Source organism: Purpureocillium lilacinum, assembly GCF_023168085.1.
Source record: "Purpureocillium lilacinum CBS 284.36 DNA, scaffold_7, whole genome shotgun sequence".
Classification (NCBI taxonomy): Eukaryota; Fungi; Ascomycota; class Sordariomycetes; order Hypocreales; family Ophiocordycipitaceae; genus Purpureocillium; species Purpureocillium lilacinum.
Window position 1 is genome coordinate 212,687 of NW_027072117.1, and position 19,033 is coordinate 231,719.

The window sequence follows — 19,033 nt, forward strand, 5'->3', positions numbered from 1 at the left end:
GCCTCGCCGACTTGCTGACACAATGTGTGACGATGGCGAGCTTAAAGGCTTGGCATCCAATAGATCCCTTACTGTCTCCAGCGCGAAGCGGCAGAATAGCTATGGCCCACTTGGCGAATGGATCCGGTCTGGGATATTGTAGCAATGGGCCAGGCGGCACACTCCGCCGAGTCCGCTCTCAGGCAACACGGCATGTTTCTCACAACGCGATGAAGACAACGTACCATAGACAAATCGCATACTATTGTTGCATGTACATAAATTGAAAGAGCTCCGTATGCGGCGATTCTTCGTTTATACTCTAGCCATAATACGCTCTATGTTAAGCCAAACAAGACGCCAATGTCATTGGGCCAGCCAGTAGTCGAACCAGTTCACGATTCCCGCGAGACTTTGCTCTTTGACCCAACCTACATTACCCGCGTTCACTGTGTCAGCACACTTCATGACGTGCAATTCACAGTAGTAGTGATTAGTTTGACATGGTAGCCGACTTACGTTGATATGGATCGCTGGGGTCCCCACGCAAAGCAAAGCCGTGACTTACACCGCTGAACAGCTGGTAGTGATATGTCTTTCCTCCTTTTTCCAGGATGTCAAGCGCGCGCCTCCGTGAGGGCACGTCGAAAGTGTGGTCGGTCTCGGAACATGATAGGAACAATGGCTCTGCATCCAGACGTTAGTCCTGCCATGTCGCCCCCTCATAAGACGATACCTGTGTTGTCGGATCATACTTTTGATGTTCTCGAAGTGATGCTCTTTTAGGAAGGCCGGGTGCGCAAAGGCACCAACGGAAACCGTGTCCTTGGCAAGCTCTGAACAGACATACGGCGCGCCAAAGCAATATCCCACGCAGGCAAACTTGACGCCATCGCCTTTGTAACGATCTGAGACGGCCTTGACCCATTTGGGGACGGCCTCGTCCGCAAAGGCAGTGTGCTTGCGCTTCCACGCCTCGTAGTCAAAGTTGGGGTTGGTGTTGTCGTGGCGGTTCTTTCGGTGTTTCCAAACCGGGTCCTAGATGACGAACGTCGTTCGCGTTAGTATATGCGTGTCAGAGGAATCACTGCTGGCTGTTTTGGGCTTTGGGCGATTGAGGACAACGACCGGAGCCGATTCATGTTGGTGAACTCACCCCCCGAAAGTAATCCAGGCCAAGGACGAGATATCCGGCATCCGCAAAGGCATCCATCACCAATAAGCCATTGGGGAACATACCCCAAACATCGGGAAAGTAGAGCAGGATGTTTCCATTCTCCTTGCCGGCAGGCGGAGTGGCGATGTAGGTTTCGACATCTGCAATTGTCTCCCACTTGCCGCGCGACACCCCTTGATGGATCGTGCCCTCCAGACAGCAAGCGCCGCTAGGCTTGGCCAGATATTCTTCGGCGGCCGTGTTACTCTTGGACGAGAAGACGGAGAAGCGTTGCCCCATGGTGGCTGCTTGGGCGCGCGGGAGCGCCACGGGAAACGAATCGGGTAAACACTTATACAAAGCGGCTCACTTTCGCCGGCAGCCCCAATCTATATGTCGTACTTTTGGGCCCCCTCAAAATAAATATTATCAAGCTGCAGTAGCCATGGACATTGGGCCGTGGCCGCTGTCGGCTCCTCCCACCCGCAAAGTGTTGTGCCTTTTAAGCGGTGCGAACGTCGCCGAAGCCCCGCGGCGAGTCGCCGCGGCCCCGGATCCATCCAACAAGGCCGCCGGGCGTGCTTCCCCACGCACTAGCTCTCACGGCGGTCGTTTCCTGGATGGCGGGGCCCCGGATTGGCAATCCTGGATTCCTGGGGCCCCGGGCGTGCGCCTCCGACTCATGGCCGACACACGTCCAACAAACCCCGACTTGCCGTATCAGTGGGAGTACTAAAGCGAGGGTTGCTCCTCCATCGTGGGGCCGCAATGGATAGCTGATGTCCTTGTCGTCTGCATCGGCTTTTGCCCACTTCACATCGGTTGATCGCGGAGCTGCGTATCAAGTGTCGTCGTGTATCTCAGACAGTGATTCCCTCCAAGCTTCAACGTGACGAGCTACAATGCCGGACATCGAGAAGCCCACCTCCGGCGTCGTCGACGATGCCGAGCACAACATGGACGACCTGAAGAAGATGGACGCAACGCAGGAGGACAACGCGGTTGGGTACCGGGAATATCTCGAAGCTCTCGATCTTGAGATTTCGGACAAGGAGGTGTGTTCCACCTACCAGTTGAGGCCACTGACGGCTCGCGGTGTCCTGAGCTTCAAACTGACCTTGTTCGTGTCGGTTTTCTAGATGAGAAGGCTCCGGTGGAAGCTGGACCTCACCATCCTGCCCATGTTCCTCATCACGCAAGCGTTGCAATTCATGGACAAGACGTCCCTGAACTACGCCAACTTATTCGGCTACCAGACAACCCTGCACCTCAAGGGCCAGCAGTTCAACTACCTCTCTGCAAGTACGCGCCATGATTCCCACCGTTGGCCGATCTTAGGCTACATGTACGCCATGTGCGCTCCGGTCCATTTCACTGACTTTGGCACAGTGGTGTACGCCGGGTACTTTTTCGGCCAGTACCCCTGCGGCTGGCTCATCGGGCGGTTTCCCGCCCAAAAGGTCCTGGCCATCAGCATCTTCCTATGGGGACTGATGGTCATTATCATGACGCAGTGCCGCAGCTACTCCACAGCACGTACGTATCTGTTTCCCGCGAGCGGCGATGGTGAAAGCAGTGGCTGACACGTATGGGATTGAACAGTTCTTGTTCGATGTATGTTTCGATGAATCGACGGGTCCCATCAAATGTAGGGAAGGGGAGCTGACATGCTTGCCAAGTCATCATGGGAATCTTCGAGGCCGCCGTGACTCCGTATGTGATGACCCGACCTGACCTTCGCGGAGCTAAACTGACTTGACCACAGCGGCTTGACTCTGATGACTGGCTTCTGGTACACTAGGCGCGAGATTCCGCTCCGCCAGTGCATCTGGTAGTGAGTACTGGCTCGACACAGACTTTTTGTTGCAGACCGCGGCTGACCTGGACTGCCCAGCTCTGCCCTTGGCTGGGCGGCATTGTGAGTCTCCTCGGTGTACCGATTCACTTCTAGAATGCGCGTGCTGACCGTTCGTAGATCGGCTCGTACATCTCCATGGGCGTCTCGAAGCTGCCCGAGGACATGACGCCCTCGCGCTGGGAACTCATCTTCTACATTGTACGACTCGCACCCTCCTTGAAACCACCCCGAGTAGAACACTATGAGCTAACCTGGGTGATTCCCTCAGCTCGGCGGTGCCACCTGCGTCTGGGCCTTTGTCATTTGGCTCGTGCTGCCCGACTCCCCGTCCACGGCATCCTGGCTCAGCAAGCGCGAGCGCCTCGTCGCCGTCAAGCGCGTCGCCAGCAACGAGACGGGTATCAAGAACAAGTCGTTTGACAAGAAGCAGATCAAGCTGGGGTTCCTGGACCCGAAGACGATTCTGCTCTTCATCAGCGTCTTTGCTGCGTACGTTCGAACATGACGATGCACCGCCCATGTGATCGATTGCTGACCGTCCTTGGTCCCTCTCTAGAGCGATCCCCAATGGCGTGGTCAACTCGTTCTCGACCATCATCATCCGGGACATGGGCTTCAGCACGACAAAGACGACGGAGCTCAAGTCGGTCGGCGATGCGGTGCAGATTGTCGCCCTTTTCATTGGAGGCACCATTATCCTCAATGTGCCCAATTGTAAGTCTCGACTCCCTACGCGTGTCGCATAGAAGGGCTGCCTTGGCCACTCTTGGACTGTTCGCTGACTCTGTTCATCTCAGCGCGCCTGGCTGTGGCCACGGTAGCCAACCTTCTATGCACCGTTGCAGCAGCGTGCATGGCGTACCTACCGCGGTCGAACACGTGGGGTCGCCTCGTGAGCTTCTGGCTCGTTAACGCGCAGTCGGTGGGCTTCACCGTCTCGCTGACGACCATTTCATCCAACATGGCCGGCTACACGCACCGTTCGCTGGCCAGCGCGCTCGTCTTGTAAGTCACGCCCACACATCCCGCTAGCGTCCCTTTCATCCATATCAGGGGGACGTGGCTTAATCGTATTGTTCGCTGATGGATGCAGCACCGCATACTGCTGGGGCAACTTTGCAGGCCCTTTTGTCGTGAAGCCAGAGCAGGCACCGCACTTTACGGGCGCGACCATCGGCCTCCTGGTGGGATACGCGATCAAGCTCGGCTGCCACCTCGCCCTGTTAGGTACGTTGCGTTCTACACAAACGACTATCTTGAGATGCCGTCTCCAGGTGTGCGTATGAGTGGTGCTGACGTTGCTTGCTTAGTCTACTTGTTCACGTCGAACCGCCGGCGCGACCGGGTGTATGGCCCGGCGGACAAGGAGGCGAGTGGCGAAGCCGGAATGCGGGATCTGACGGAGTTTGAGAACAAGGACTTCCGGTATGTGTACTGAGGGACGGAAGCCAGGCCGCGGGCCTGGACATTTAGCGCGCGCGTCGAATGGAGCTTTGGAGTGTGTTACTGTCGCATGGTGTTTGTATCGTGCATGAGCCTGCGTTGTTCTCATCAAACCATCGCGGTCGCTTTCGTAGGTGCGATCAGCCCCTTGACGCATGGCTTAAATGCATGCATACCCAAATCCGGCCCAGCCCTGCCGTGTAGCAGGACATGCACTGTACTTTGCACAAAATACCTGTAATAAGCGCCGTTGCTGGTGATAACGACGGGACCGCAAACGCAGTGGACTGATGTGGAATCCTGTCAGCTTGTAGGCGCCGTCGCCACATGCAACTAAGCACCGGCTATGACGGCGCCGCACTGGGACTTTTTAGAGCTTGCAAGTGAGGCTGAGCGCAGCTACAGGCCGGCTTTAGGGGTTGTCATCCGGAGATCGGGACAGATAGTCCACGGACAATGTAAGAGGCCACGGGCCTGCCGGGCTTTTTATAGGAGGCTCAGCTCCGGATCGTCAGACACGGTCGGGCCTTCATCAACCTCACGACTTCTCACCACCCGGGAATTTCTCCCTGCACAACTCAGCTTCATCACAAGGCGTCACTTGCCTATCCGCCGCCATGGCTGCGCCCCTGGAATACAGCTTCATCAGCCTCAGCACCAAGCCGACCGCGCAGCTCTGCTACCGCTTCGTGCCCGCCACCCGCCCGCCGACGTCGACGTCCAAGCCCTCGCTGCTCGTCTTCCTCAACGGGCTAGGTCTCCCACAGGACTTTTGGGCGCCCACCATCGCCGAGCTGCAGGCGCTGCGCCCGGACAGCCTCCCCGCCATCCTCACGTACGACCGCTTCGGGCAGGGCCGGACCACGGACCGGGACCCGCAGGATGCCGGCGCGGCGGACCCGACGCACGCGCACGACTGCATGAGCGCCGTGCGGGACCTCCGGCAGCTCGTCGCGCAGATTGCGCGCGAGAAGCTGCACGGCGTCGACAACGCAGACGAGGTGCCGCTCGTGCTGGCGTGCAACTCCATCGGGTGCGCGCTCGCGCGGCTGTACGCGCACGAGCACCCGGGTACGGTGGCGGGCCTGCTGTTCCTCGACTCGGTGCTCGCCAACTCGGACTTTGTGTCGCAGTTCCCGGACCCGGACGCGGAGGGCTTCACGGAGGAGGGCCTGCCGGAGGGCATCACCGCGGAGGTGCTGCGCACGGCGCGGGAGCGCATCGGCGCCATGTTCCACCCGGACGTGGGCAACAAGGAGGGCCTCAGCAGGAAGAACCTCCGCGTGCTGCTGCCCGACGCGGACGCCCCCGTGCTGAAGGGTGCGGACGGAAAGGGGCCCTACGTGACGGTCCTGGGGCACGACTTTGAGCACTTTGGCGTCGAGGCGGAGAAGATGGGCATGCCCAGGGCGGCGACGCTCGCGTACTCGAACCCATACTGGGACAGGTACAACCAGGGGCTGGCGAGGATCACGGAGTCGTCGCGCAGCAAGGGCCCGGTTCAGGTGCCCGGGGCGGGCCACTTTATCCAGCGGGACAATCCGGCGTTTGTGGCGGCTGAGCTGGATGAGATGCTCGGGAAGCTGGAGTAGGTAAAATGTACGGACAGGATCGGAGCTTGAGATTCAGCAGTTTGTGCTCATGACCAATATCATGAGGTGGCCTGGGCTATGCCTGTGATCAAAGGTCTCTGTGTATATGATGAGTATGAACCACTCGCCACACGTATGAACCCTTTTACTCGACATATCTCGTAGAGTAAAGCCCTACTAGCACCGGTCCGTCGAGTGGCCCAAGCTGTCCATGGATATCTAGGCCATTATTGGGCTTCACCTGCGTCACCATCGTGGAGTGTAAGGTGAGAGAGCCCGCACAGCTGAGGCAGTTCGGTGAGACGGCGCAGTGCAACCAGAACACGGAGTACAGTGGGGCGGAGGCGGGCAGAAGCTGATGTGCGCTGTGGCCACTAACGGCCCGCCCACTGCCCTGACGTCGACTGGCTCTACAAGCTCCAGCTCCAGCTCCAACTCAGCTTCTTCTTCCCCTCTCAACCTCACGCACCCACAGCACGGATCTTCTCTACCTCCGCCTCACGCCCTCCAACGCCCTCAATTGGCGCCATCAGCACCCAATCCTCCCTCTCTCCCCCTTCCAAGACGTCGCCCGCCTCCCATCGCCCACCATGACGACAGCCCTCCGCAGCTGCGCCCTCACCACGCGCCGCGCCCTCTACCGCGTCTTCGTCTCCCCCCCGGCCGCCGGCCCCCGCGCGGCACAACTCATCCACAACCGCCGGCTCTTTGCCACGAAGCCGCCCTCCTCCTCGTCCTCCTCCCGCGGTCCGCCTCGCAACCGCCGCGGCCCCGGGCCCGTCCGCACCGACGCCAATGAGGACCGCGGCTTCGACCGCCGGTTCACCACGCAGCAGGACATTGACCGCTCTGGGCGCGACCGGCCTCCGCGCGATCACGAAATTACCGACCCGTACATCACCGTCGTCGGCGGCGGCTTGCCCCCGTCCTTGTCCTCCTCCTCGTCAGCGCCACCCGACCCCACGGCGTCCCAGCCCACGCGCCTCATCCTCTCCCGCCTCGGCCCCGACGACTCCCTGCGCATGGTCCAGCCCTACCTCCCCGCCGACCCATCCGCCGGCCGCCCCCAGCCGCGCTACGCCGTCTGCAAAATCGTCAACAAGCGCGACGAGTACGCCCGCCAGCGGCAGCTCAAGGAGAAGAAGAACGCCGCTGCTGCAGCGGCGGGGGGCTCAGCTGCAGCGGTGGGAGGAGCAGGAGGCAAGCCCAAGACGAAAGAGCTGGAGCTCACGTGGGCGATTGGCGCGCACGACCTGGCCACCAAGATGCGCCAGATGGGCGGCTTCCTCGCCAAGGGCATGAAGGTGGAGCTGATGCTCGCGCGCAAGAAGGGCGGCAAGCAGGTCACGGCCGAGGAGGCCGCCGATGTGGTGCGCCGTGTGCGCGAGGAGGTGGCCGTGCATGGAGCTAGGGAGGGCCGCCCGGCGAGCGGGCAGGTGGGCGGCACGATGCGCATGTTTCTCGAGGGGAGGGCGGGCAAGTGAGGCTTGTCAGCCAACGGATTCATGCGAATGTATATATGTGTATATGGAAAGGCCCTTTGCCATATCATCGGCATCATAACGGCCTGTCTGTCTAGCAAGCAAAGCATGACGGTTGAAGCGAGTTCCTGCAGATACCGTCTCGGGTTGCCCAACGCCCCAAACGCCCAGTGATGCATCATTTCCCGTCGTAGACGCGCGCCAGCAAGCCCTCCTCAGGGTGGTCTGACGTCCATCTCACAGAATCTCCTCGTCGTCGCCGCCAGCAGCCTGTCCAGACTGCAAAGCCTCCTCCTCCTTGGGCGCCGGCGCAAATATCGACGACTGCATGCCCGCCGGAATGGGCACATCGCCACCCATATCCTCATCCGTCTCCCACCCCTTGTCACCACCCTCCCCTTCCCCATCATCATCGCCATCATCGTCATCAGCACCCAGCGCCGCAAACGCATTCCTCCCCGCCAGTGCGCCCGCCTTCCCCGCCTCATCCCCCGCGCGGGCATTGATATCATCCCACCCCTTGCTGCGCGCCTGCACGGCCCTCGCGCGCCCGATGCTCTTCTCGATCTTGAGCCCCGTGCGCTCCGTCACCGCCTCGGCCATCTCCAGCCCGCGCTCGTGCCGCCGCCGCATCTTGGCCGTCATGCGCGACTTGCGCGCCGGCTTGCTCGTCTTCTTGGACACGCCCGCGGCGCGGTGCACGGCCAGCACCGACGGCCGGTTCTTGTTGGTGTTGCTGGTATTGTGGCTGTCGGCGCCGGTGGATTCGTGTGCGGTTGTGGAGGACGATGTGGGCAGGGAGACGGCCTTGAGGGACTTGTCGGTGTTGATGGAGGGGGAGGTGGCGCGGCGGGCGGCGCGGGAGTGCTTCGAGGGAGCTGCAGTCCGAGGATGGGGTCAGTTTACGCTCCGACGTGACAGAAGGGGGGCGGTTGATCGCGGTGCGGACGTACGTTTGCTCTTGGCCATTGTGGCGGTTGGTTGTGTGTGTCTGCGGGTGAAGCGCAGAGGTTGTGATGGGCGATGGCAGGAAAAAGAGCGGTGTTGAAGCTGTCGCGGTGAGAGGTTCAACTTTTTTTTTTGGGAAATTTTGGCTCGACCCCACCTCGTTCAATGGATCCATCCCGCTGCCGCCCGCCCGCAGGGCTGCAAGGGGACGGGGCGGTACACTGGTGGCGCCGTTGCCACTGGCGGCTGACGGTTGGCGTGCCCCGGTAGGAGGCGCGGAATTCACCAGACAGCGGGCGGGCCTCTAAGTACTTCAGGGCCATAGGTATGCCTACCAACGACATTCACCATCCAGCACCTGACGATAATCGGGTTTGGAGGCCACTCAATCATTGCAGGGCAGCGGGCTGTTCAATTCGTAGGCTTCTTGCTCACTCTTACATATACAGCGGAGCCCTGGGTTTGGGGCACCTAGCAAACCTGGTCATCCTACAGCTCATCCGACAACATCTCTTCCTCTGTACGTCTGGTCTCGTCATCCTTCAATCCCGCGACGTGCCTGTCATCGACATTCCGGTCGTTGTCCCCGACCGGGAAAGAGAATCGTCCCGTGTCCACCCTTGTCCGCCACCGGGCAGTTTCAAACGCCCGCCGCACAAGGTGCACCACGGCCAGATCTCCGCCGCGAGGCCCCATGATGGACCCGTATACCGGATGAAACTCCATTCGTTCGCTGATGCGTGACTTGTACGGCAATTGCGCAACTGCAAGTAGACAATTTAGTCTGCGTTCAAAGCCTGTACAGCTTATGCTTGGTCTGTGTATAGTGGCACTTACATGGCACCACAACCTGAGTCGTCTGCAATATCGACGACAGCAGCTCTGCCGTGAGCCCGTGACGTCTTGACGGCCCGCTGTATTACAAGTTAAAATTTTGGTACTCGGAGACTGTCCAGAACCCGTATCTTACCGCGGTTTCTCGTCACGGTAGTTGGGAGCCTCGCTGTCAAATGGCAACACCATGGCCGTCCAGCGCGGCTCCACACTTGTCCTGTTCATGACCTGTTTGTCGAACCATGCCCTAAACACCTCGAGGCGCGTCTGGTATTCGTTATACTCCGACTTGCGGACGCTCTTTCCAGTGGACCTGACGAGGTATGTCAACTCTCGAACAACCTGCAGTGGCACCCGTGGGCTTACCATTTGTGCCAAACACTCGTCTCAGCGTATGGAGGATGCCCAAAGTTGGCTTTGTAGTCAGAGCGGAACTGCTCATATGCGTGGTAAAATTCGTAGCAATACACACGAAAAGGGGCCTCGGGGCAGAGTCAGCGGGCGTGTGCTTGGGCAGACGCCAAAATGGGGCTTACATGGCCGATATACTCGTCCAAGCCACGACCTTTGGCCTCGTCTGGTATGTGCTCGTCCCAAAGCGTCGACAGTTGAATTCGCTCCGCCTTTGCCCCGAGGTAATTCTCCATTGTCGTGACAAAGAGCTTCATCAGCTTTCTCCGCTCTGATGAGTCCCCGTCAAAAAGGTCCTCGGGATACACCAGCCTTGCCGGAGGCGGCGGCACGTCCGACCGCCCCTGGTTCAGCACCGCAGACGCTGTGTTGTAAAGCTCGAGAATATCCCGAACTACAATCCCCGCCGAGTCAAACGTCCTATCACATACGCGTCAGTGTGGATTGCGCAGACGCAAGAGAACAGACTCACGGGGAACTTGTCTCCATGCCGTCGAGGGGGACATCGCCGTGGCTCGTGCGGAGCGAGTACACGCCTTGAGCTGCGGCGGGTTCTCGTACGCCGCCATCCCCTGCAGTCTGTCAGCATTTGTCCCAGTGCAGGTCTGTCCGGATGCATGTGTTTACCGTCGATGCCAAAGGCAGCCTTGAGCCACTCGTAGCCGGCCACACCAGCCCCGGACCCGGCGGCACCTCGGCCGGGCTTCTGATATCCGTCTTCCCGCGGACTCCAAGGCGCTTGTTCATCAACCCATTCCTGACCCTCTCCGAATTGCGATGACTTGATTTTTCCCACGATGACAGCCCCCAGTGCGAGCAATCGGTCCGCGAGTGTGGACGTTGCGGCAGCGGGAAGTGCGTAGAGGGCACGCCATGCATGACTAGACAGCGTCGTTTGTACACCTAGAAGGGAGGAAACGTCCGGGATAGCAACGCGAATCCCGCTGAGAGGCTTTCTAGCATTAGGTGCGCGATGATACAGCCGCGAAGGCACGGCGATGGACTTGCTCGCGCCGGAGTCGGACAGCGCGCTCAAGGCGCGGAAGCTGTCGTTGAGAGGCAGGCATTAGCCGCTGCTCCATGGCGGACCAGGAAAGTCTCATCCGTACCTAGTCGTGTGCGTAACATTCTCTGGAATCACGCCAAAGGCAAAGGCGCCGAGGTCGTCGTCGTAGAGCCTCCAAGCCTGGTACAGATTCGGCCCGTACAGAAAATACGGCCCTGACGGCAGGCCGGCGACATCACCCGTGACCTCCACATCGCCGCTAAGCCGATACAAACGCCTGCCGTGAGAGCTAGGCTCTACGTCGGCTGCAGCGGTCGCGTTCGGCCCGGGCTTCTCGACTAGCACGGCGCCGAACTCGGGCACGAACACGTCGTCGTAGCTATCGAAGAGACGCAGGGTGGCGTCGACGTCGCCGAATATCTCGTGCGTTTCCAGAAGCGTCACGGGCACGATGGCATCAGGGTTGATGGTCTCTTGGATGGAGCCCTAGACTGGCATCAACGGTGGGGGGCTCGAGCTGACGGCGCCAGGGTCAAATGGCCGAGGGACGCACCAGCTTATGCGGGTGTATGAGGTATTGGCTGCCGGCCAGGAGGCACGTGAAGAGTGACCTCATCCCGGGCATTGGTGGCGACGCCTGTCATGCGGCGTGAGGTGGATGGATGTGAGTGAAGGTCTCCAAGGCGGTCGTTGGAGGAGCCGCGCTGCGAGTTAGTGCGTTGTGGATTGCCCGCCAGTGGAGTGGAGGGGATGAAAGGGTCACTGAGGGCGCTGAGAGCCTGCTGATTCGGCAGCGCGCCGTGGATGGAACCTGGAACGCGGGGAGGCAGGCGCCACTGGGCCCTCTTTCCTCGCCGGGCCCAAACCTCCAATGACTGTACCACCATCACGAACAATTAAACGCTCCTCCAGCTTCATCAGCACCCAGGTCCGCGGGAATCGGCGTCTCGGTCCAACGTCCGGCGCGCACGCCTGCCGGCTGCGCGTCAAACCAGAGTCCGCGCCAAGCCCAATCTTGCCGAGCTTCCATCGCCGGCGCCAGCGTGCTTCTCGATGAGGCGGGCTGTCACGTCCGCAAACAGTCAAGCTCACCGACGCCACGCGCAGCCACCCGGTAATAGAAAGCCTCCCGCCGCGCGCCAGCGTAGCAAGCCTCGATTTGCCGATCTTGGCTGCCTCATGTTCGGCACGAACAAGGTCGAAGCGAAAACATGCCTGTGGCCCTGCGCACGAGGGACAGCGCTGCTAACGCTGTTGACGATAGAACTGTTGACTTCTGTAGTCCACGAGGCCCCTTTCCCGCTGCGCGTTTTCGCCTCCAAAGTCGAGGACGGGGAACAAGACTAGGTCATGGCCTGCCTGCGCCTGCAACTGTTGACGTTCTCTCGGGTACATGCGCCGGGCGGCACCCGTTCTAAACATGCCCCCCCGGTCAGGCTGCATCAACGTCATGGAGGCCACGCGCTTCGTGGTCAGGAAGGTCGCCCAAACAGCCACCAAGAATCGTCTCGGGCCCATCTGTCGCGAAGTGCCCGAGCCGTCTCTACAAGCGGGCGCGCCCCATTCGCCGGAACCTATGCCGTTGGAGCTTCCCCCCTGCCGCCATGCCATCGATCGTCACGCCTCCCTTGCCTGCCGAGTCCGCGGGAGGATGCAACATGACATCCGGAGCCCCGAACTTTATGCCACGACGGAAGCCGTTTTCTTCTTCATTGGCGCGGCTGTCCATGCCGCCTTCGGTCCGATCCTGGACGGCCGTGACGTTCTCCAGTTTGTCCCCCGCGAAACCCACAAGAACCCACAGGCGACAGATTGGGGATGTCGGGGATGCAAGGATGGTATCCTCTTTTTTCCACATGGCGGCTCGTGTTCGCCCCCCTCTACCCCGGAAGTCAATCGTGTCAGAGTTCAACAGCCTTGGGGGTGGTCGTGGTACTTTGCACTCTTCGGACATTGCCAAATGCGGCGCCTCAGGGCAGACGGACGTGACAAGAAGGGACAACCTGATTGCATCCCCTCAACCAGCATCCAGTCACGCGGATGCTTTGTTCCGATGCGAATGGGGCAGGATCCCACGTCAATCGTATGTAGACGGCTGGAGCAACCCCAGACTAGTGAACCAAATCATGTCGATCTCTTGTCGCAAGCGGCTCGCGCGGTCGCGGCCATCCTTCGGCGCTTCTGACATTCACATCCATACTAGCCTTGGTATAATCGGATGTTTGTGCCGATCTCGCGTGGTTGCATGTCTCGCCGTTGTCTCTTGTATAAGGAAGGCTATTCAAGATCCCGGTGCGAGTTGATGGGCAATCTTATAAAGACCTGCTCGGAATTTGACCGACCACTGGTTCATATTGTCGTCCAATTCCCCCATCACGACCACTCACCAGGCCACACTTGATCCTGTTCGCACAGGTCCCGAGGCTCAAGATGGTTATTGGCAACATCTATGTCATTGCGGCCGTCGCCGTGACGGGCGGTGGCCTCTTCGGCTTCGACATTTCGTCCTTGTCTGCGCAGCTCGGCGAGCAGGCGTACAAATGCTACTTCAACCAAGGGCCACACGGGCCTCCGTTTGACACCGAGCCCTGTAGCGGTCCTCGAGAACTGGTCCAGGGCGGCATCACTGCGTCCATGTCTGCAGGGTCATGGCTTGGAGCTCTGATTTCCGGCCCGCTGTCCGACCGTCTCGGCCGAAAGTACTCCATCATGGTGGGATGCATCATCTGGTGAGTTCATTATGCTGCAGTGGTACAGACAGAACATCTCGACGGCCAGAAGACTTCCGTTGCGGTCACCGTTCTAACATCGTCACCAGGCTCATCGGATCAACCATCATCTGTGCATCGCAAAACATCGGAATGCTCATCGCTGGCCGTATCATCAACGGTCTCTGCGTTGGCATCGAATCCGCTCAGGTCCCAGTCTATATCGCCGAGATTTCCCCTCCGTCGAAGCGCGGTCGCTTTATCGGAATGCAGCAGTGGGCCATTACATGGGGCATCCTCATCATGTACTACATCTCCTACGGCACCTCCTTCATCGGCGAGCAGACCCCCACCGGCTGGAAGGAGGCGGCGTGGCGCGTCCCCTGGGGCATCCAGATGATCCCCGCCATCTTCCTCTTCTTCATGATGATGCTGCTCCCCGAATCGCCACGCTGGCTGGCTCGACAAGATCGATGGGAGGACTGCCGCGACGTCTTGGCCCTCGTGCACGCCAAGGGCGACCGCGATCACCCCTTTGTTGCGTTCGAGATGCAGGACATCAAGGATATGTGCGAGTTTGAGAGACGGCACTCCAACGTCACATACTTTGACTTGTTCAAGCCTGAGATGATCCACCGGACCCTTATCGGCCTCTTCACGCAGATTTGGTCGCAGTTGTCCGGCATGAACGTCATGAGTAAGTCCCCGGCTGCCCCTGACCTCAGAGAAGCTTGGCGAGTCAAGCCTAACATGAGACGTCACCAGTGTATTATGTGACGAACGTGTTCAGCATGGCCGGCTATACCGGTAACGCCGGCCTCCTGTCCTCGTCTATCCAGTATGTCATCAACGTGTTCATGACTATCCCGGCGCTCCTTTACGTCGATCGATGGGGCCGCCGCCCAACCCTGCTAGTCGGATCCGTCCTCATGGCTACCTGGATGTACGCCAACGCAGGCATCCTGGCGGCCCACGGCGAGGTTATTCCCGGCGGAATCGACAACGTCGCGGCCCAGTCCATGAAGGTGACGGGAGCAGCTGCCAAGGGGCTCATCGCCTGCACGTACCTCTTCGTCGCCTCCTTCGCGCCAACTTGGGGCCCGGTGTCGTGGATCTATCCTCCCGAGCTGTTCCCCCTGCGCCTCCGCGGCAAGGGTGTCGCCCTGGCTACGTCTGGAAACTGGGCCTTTAACGCCGCTCTTGGTCTCTTCACGCCAGTCGCCCTGGCAAACATCAAGTGGAGGACGTACATCATCTTCGGCGTCTTCAACACGGCGGCCTTCTTCCACGTGCTCTTCCTGTTCCCCGAGACGGCCGGCAAGACCCTCGAGGAGACGGAGCACATGTTTGAGGACCCCAACGGCATCCGCTACCTGGGCACGCCGGCCTGGAAGACGCGCAAGAGCACGAAGGAGGTCAACCGCGCGGAGCATGGCGATATCGAGGCCAAGCTCGGGGTTGAGGACGAGAAGCCCCGCGTTGCTACAGAGTAATATCATGGCAACACTGAAGGTTTTCGGCGGCTGGTATTGTCTCCGACACAGCAGTCTGGGACCGTAGATAGTGTTGGCTGAGGGTGTATTCACCCAGAGCCTTAATTCCGCAACTGAAGATATCCTCAACATTCTGCTTACCGAGACTTGAGCCGAAATTTTGGTGAATTATGGTCGCTAAATTCCCCGGGCCAGTTTACTCTCGTAAATGACGCTCCTGCCGCGTGCCGTGATTTGACGTGAGGAGGACTGGAGTCTGCGCAATGCAACTCGACACCTCAAAAGCAAGATTCTGGCCACGAACCAGACTTTTGATGCTACCTTGGCAAACGCATTGAACGAAGGAACTAACGTTGCTCTGGTTGCTCTCGTTGCTCTCGTTCCTGCTGCGGTAGCGCTGGCTCTATAACTAGCAAAAGTTAGCTCTGCGAATAGCACTACTCTTTCGCAGATAGAGAAACATATCCGCGGAAGGAGGGAAATGGCAACACGTGAAATATAAGGCAACGGAAAAAACAGGTCTAGTTCACACTAGCTAAACGGGCGAACGCCGTACCATCTAACCCAGCCATACCTAAGGGGTAGTAAGAGCTGCCCTTGCGGTGCGGCTGCCATCGAGATTCTGCGGGTTGAGCCGCTACAAACCACCACGTCTATCTTGGACCTCGCAACGTGAACTTTTCCCCCTTGCGCCATGAGTGTTGAACCGTGGCACATACTCGACGCATATATGTAGTGCATCCCGAAGTTGACGGCTTTTGGGCATCTGCTGCATATGTCGTCGCGCACACTGGCTGCCGCTCCCCTCCCCCCTCCCCCTCCCCATTTCGCCCTGGTCATCGTTACCGAAGGAAGACCTCTTGCTCAAGTTCCACGGTTGTGATTGGAAAAGGCGATCAGCAAATCGTGTTTATCGCACGGTAATGCGGATCCGCAGCCGAGTTCCACACTCCAACAATGCAATGCCGGTTGTCCGGGTTCGTCTTGTCGCACTGGACGGACGCAGCATTAGTGGGTCACCCTAGATGAACTCTACGTAGTATGTACGAGCTCAACTTACCGGCGTTGCGCTATGGCAGGGCTCATAGTATGGTCGGCTGGCGAACTGCCAGCCGCCCTTTGCTGCGTCAAAGGTTGTGACAGACCATACAGTGGTTTCACACGCGTTTGTGTTGGGGTTGCACTGTTCATCGAACCAATCAGCTGGCAGCCTCCAAGACAAGGAAAGGAGAGGACCTGTACTTTTCCAAACCGGCTGCGGTTCAGCCTAGCAATGGTTTCGTTCGCCTGGAGCCGCTCCATCTGAGGCGTGGGCGGGAGGGTGCCCGTGTACATTGGCTGACGAAAAGTATGATTTGCCAAATCTGCCCACGTCTTCGCGGCTCCTCCCTGGACAAGGAGCGTGATGGCGAGAAAGTCAGTGGCCCTCATTTTCGAGATTGAAGCGGTTGGTCTGGCGTGTTGGCGATTGTAGCTCGCTGATGGTGATGGTCGATGAGGAGTAGAGTGTGAAGGTTGAAGCTGATGATGATATTAACATGCCGGGTGACTAGCTGGACAGTTGTTCCTACCAAGTGGTCTCGTAATTATTAGCTACTTGATATCGTGAAAGCCATTCTAGAAGGTTGGCGCGGGGAGCGACTCTGTTACGTCACGAATCAAGGTCCATGTATGATCTCTGAACGCGCTATAGCGGCTTGTGCGCATGAGACGGGCCGCCCCCTTGGATGTGCTTGGATGAAACCACAGCATAGGCCGCACCATGTTATGTGCCTCCGGCGTTCACGTGAGAGCATGTCACAGACGGCGACAATACCAGGTCATCGCACTGATAATTATGATTGAGAAGTCTCCATCGATGAGGTACCCTGAAGAGACACTGAAGATATTTCACGGAGGCCGTGAGCGCACCAACCTGCCGAAATAGGGGAACGCCCATACATGCACGTGTGTTTGTCGGGACGCCCAGGCGACCGTTGCGCCGCCGCAGAAAAGTAAACTGCAAAGCATTGGCCGCCATTGATGGACGACCCCTCGACAGTATCAATGCAGTGTTCTAGAAGCTTAACAGGTTTCGAATCGTTCGCCACTGCGAGTTACATGCTCTTCTTCAGAAGCCGTACGTGTAGCCCACCAGCACAGACCGTCGCTAAGGTTGCGGTTTTCCAATTGAGACTAATGAACTTGAAAGAGTCCCCCCCACGACCTACCGACTTGACTCTCTGGACTCGGGCGTGTGTATACAGCGGCGACGTTAGTATATGTCGCTCGGGCTGCTCGAAACTGAACGCCGTGAGCACGCGCAGCTAGTCGAGCGCGCATGTGCGCGCGCAGCGACGTTTGAGCATCTTTGACGAATTAAAATTCGCTACCTGGCTATGCTTTATCCTCACCATTGGACGTTGCGAAGATTCACGCACGGCCGTGATGTGTCGTTGCGTATGTGATGTGTCCTACAAAGTGGTTTTGGCAGATACGAGCCAGCGCAGCGCAATTGATGGCGCCCACGGCCCCTGATATGGCCTACAAAGTACAAAAAGTAGCAGGCTCAGCATAATAACAGCGAGATCCCAGTCGCCATCGAGAGGCGCCCCAGCCGATACAACTCGACGTACAAGGGAGTTGTACTTCGTCAGATTCACTGCGAATACCAGACAGACCACGTATGGGCCGGACCGTCTCCGCGGCGCGGTTGGCACCCACACAAGTTACGTTCCCCTCGACGCGGGACTCTGCCAGGCGGCACATGGCCAACAGCCCAAGCCCCCTTGCCCCTGGCCCTGCGCCGCCACATCATCACAGAGCAGATAACGCACCCCCGCCCCCCAAAAGCGGCAGTTGCACGCTGCAGTGTCCTCGTGAGTCGTCACGTTTGTCCCTGCGCGAGCGAACCATTAAAACGCATGTTTGCATGTGCCGCCGCTCGGGCTCCATAAGTGATCCTAGATGCTGCATCACCTGCTGTGGGTTGCATGAACGCACCGAGCAGCCCGACCGCTTCCTTCTATTCTCTTCTAGACATCAAGCCTGTCCCGCTTTCGCGTGTCGTGAAGCCCGGAGATATATTGTGACAGAAGCGTTCTCGTGGGGTGTTTTACATCAGAGCACGAGGCAGAGACGCCGGGGGACTGGAACGCCATGGCGGAGCCGCACAACACGCCCGTGCCGGGCTCAACGCCCCGCGCAACGTCCCCAGTGCACGGCGTCGTCCCGCATCACCATCATCATCACCACCCGCCTCCTCCATCACCGCCCGAGCCATCATCCCATCCATCCGCACGCTCATCCACCCGACCCCTCATCCTACACCTAGGCGAACCGATCCTCTCCTCCATAACCAACCCCAACTCCAACGCCTCCCCGTACCAGGAGCTCACCGCAGGGTACCAAGTCCTCCACCCGCCGGCCCAAGACCGTCAGCGCGCGCGCCTCCTTCAGGCGCTGCGGGACCGCACATGGGGCGACTTCGTGGCCGTCATCCGCCCATCGCGCGATGCGAGCGGCGACGGCGAGATGGGCGACTGGGACGCCGAGCTGGTGGACTCGCTGCCGGCGAGCGTGCGGGTGGTTGCGAGTGCGGCGCCGGGAGGGGAGGGGGTTGATGTGAGGCGCTTGAAGGAGCGAGGTACGTTATGAGAAGAACCTGAATCTCAACCCTACCTACGTATCTGTCAAGACAGAGGGGTGCGGTGCACGTATGGGGTGATGCACGGGGCTGATGTGTGCTTTTGCGCCAGGTATCGTGTTCTGCAACGGGTGGGACAAGCGCGCCGATGCCGATGCCGTTTCCGTGACGGCCTCGGACCACGGCCCGCGCGCGGACATCGAGGATCTGTGCGTGCGCAAAGTCATGGCCGTGCTGGACGGCGGGGAGCCCCTTTCGGCCATCGGGAATACGGAAGGCCTGAGCCAGCACCCAAGCAACTAGCATAGAGCCTTCATAATCATGTTTGGTGTTGACAAGGAAGCGAATATACGGACGTATTATACAATGTTATCGTGATCCAGAAAAGTGAGTACACACCATGATAGTCGCCAACGTTGCTCATACACCAGACCCAAAGTAACCCCTGATCCCGATACAAGCGAGGTGCAACTCCTGTCCAGAACGCCGTCGCAATGCA

The 19,033-nt window shown here is 59.1% G+C and overlaps 7 protein-coding genes across 7 annotated transcripts; 4 read left to right on the forward strand and 3 right to left on the reverse strand.

Annotated features, from left to right (window-relative positions):
- Positions 1-425: 425 nt before the first annotated feature.
- On the reverse strand, positions 426-1,435 carry PLICBS_008976 (uncharacterized protein; the record flags this gene model as incomplete). The annotated part of the gene is made up of 4 exons (XM_065601517.1): positions 426-428; positions 548-666; positions 735-1,017; positions 1,136-1,435. The coding sequence occupies 4 exons, from the start codon at positions 1,433-1,435 to the stop codon at positions 426-428; spliced, it is 705 nt and encodes a 234-aa protein (XP_065457589.1).
- Positions 1,436-2,037: 602 nt separating this feature from the next.
- PLICBS_008977 (uncharacterized protein) lies at positions 2,038-4,431 on the forward strand (the record flags this gene model as incomplete). The annotated part of the gene is made up of 13 exons (XM_065601518.1): positions 2,038-2,190; positions 2,275-2,437; positions 2,525-2,671; positions 2,738-2,749; positions 2,815-2,848; positions 2,901-2,957; positions 3,005-3,053; positions 3,111-3,191; positions 3,262-3,482; positions 3,550-3,707; positions 3,791-3,998; positions 4,087-4,220; positions 4,304-4,431. The coding sequence occupies 13 exons, from the start codon at positions 2,038-2,040 to the stop codon at positions 4,429-4,431; spliced, it is 1,545 nt and encodes a 514-aa protein (XP_065457590.1).
- Positions 4,432-5,053: 622 nt separating this feature from the next.
- PLICBS_008978 (uncharacterized protein) lies at positions 5,054-6,028 on the forward strand (the record flags this gene model as incomplete). The annotated part of the gene is made up of 1 exon (XM_018327717.2): positions 5,054-6,028. One exon carries the CDS (start codon positions 5,054-5,056, stop codon positions 6,026-6,028), a length of 975 nt encoding a protein of 324 aa, XP_018173658.2.
- Positions 6,029-6,618: 590 nt separating this feature from the next.
- On the forward strand, positions 6,619-7,512 carry PLICBS_008979 (uncharacterized protein; the record flags this gene model as incomplete). The annotated part of the gene is made up of 1 exon (XM_018327716.2): positions 6,619-7,512. The coding sequence occupies one exon, from the start codon at positions 6,619-6,621 to the stop codon at positions 7,510-7,512; it is 894 nt and encodes a 297-aa protein (XP_018173657.2).
- Positions 7,513-7,746: 234 nt separating this feature from the next.
- Positions 7,747-8,478, reverse strand: PLICBS_008980 (uncharacterized protein; the record flags this gene model as incomplete). The annotated part of the gene is made up of 2 exons (XM_018327715.2): positions 7,747-8,387; positions 8,463-8,478. 2 exons carry the CDS (start codon positions 8,476-8,478, stop codon positions 7,747-7,749), a joined length of 657 nt encoding a protein of 218 aa, XP_018173656.2.
- A 945-nt stretch (positions 8,479-9,423) lies between these two features.
- PLICBS_008981 (uncharacterized protein) lies at positions 9,424-11,324 on the reverse strand (the record flags this gene model as incomplete). The annotated part of the gene is made up of 7 exons (XM_018327714.2): positions 9,424-9,604; positions 9,658-9,773; positions 9,828-10,122; positions 10,175-10,274; positions 10,330-10,748; positions 10,812-11,194; positions 11,262-11,324. 7 exons carry the CDS (start codon positions 11,322-11,324, stop codon positions 9,424-9,426), a joined length of 1,557 nt encoding a protein of 518 aa, XP_018173655.2.
- Positions 11,325-18,047: 6,723 nt separating this feature from the next.
- PLICBS_008982 (uncharacterized protein) lies at positions 18,048-18,837 on the forward strand (the record flags this gene model as incomplete). Its single annotated transcript, XM_065601519.1, has 2 exons — positions 18,048-18,483; positions 18,647-18,837. The coding sequence occupies 2 exons, from the start codon at positions 18,048-18,050 to the stop codon at positions 18,835-18,837; spliced, it is 627 nt and encodes a 208-aa protein (XP_065457591.1).
- Between the last annotated feature and the right edge of the window lie 196 nt (positions 18,838-19,033).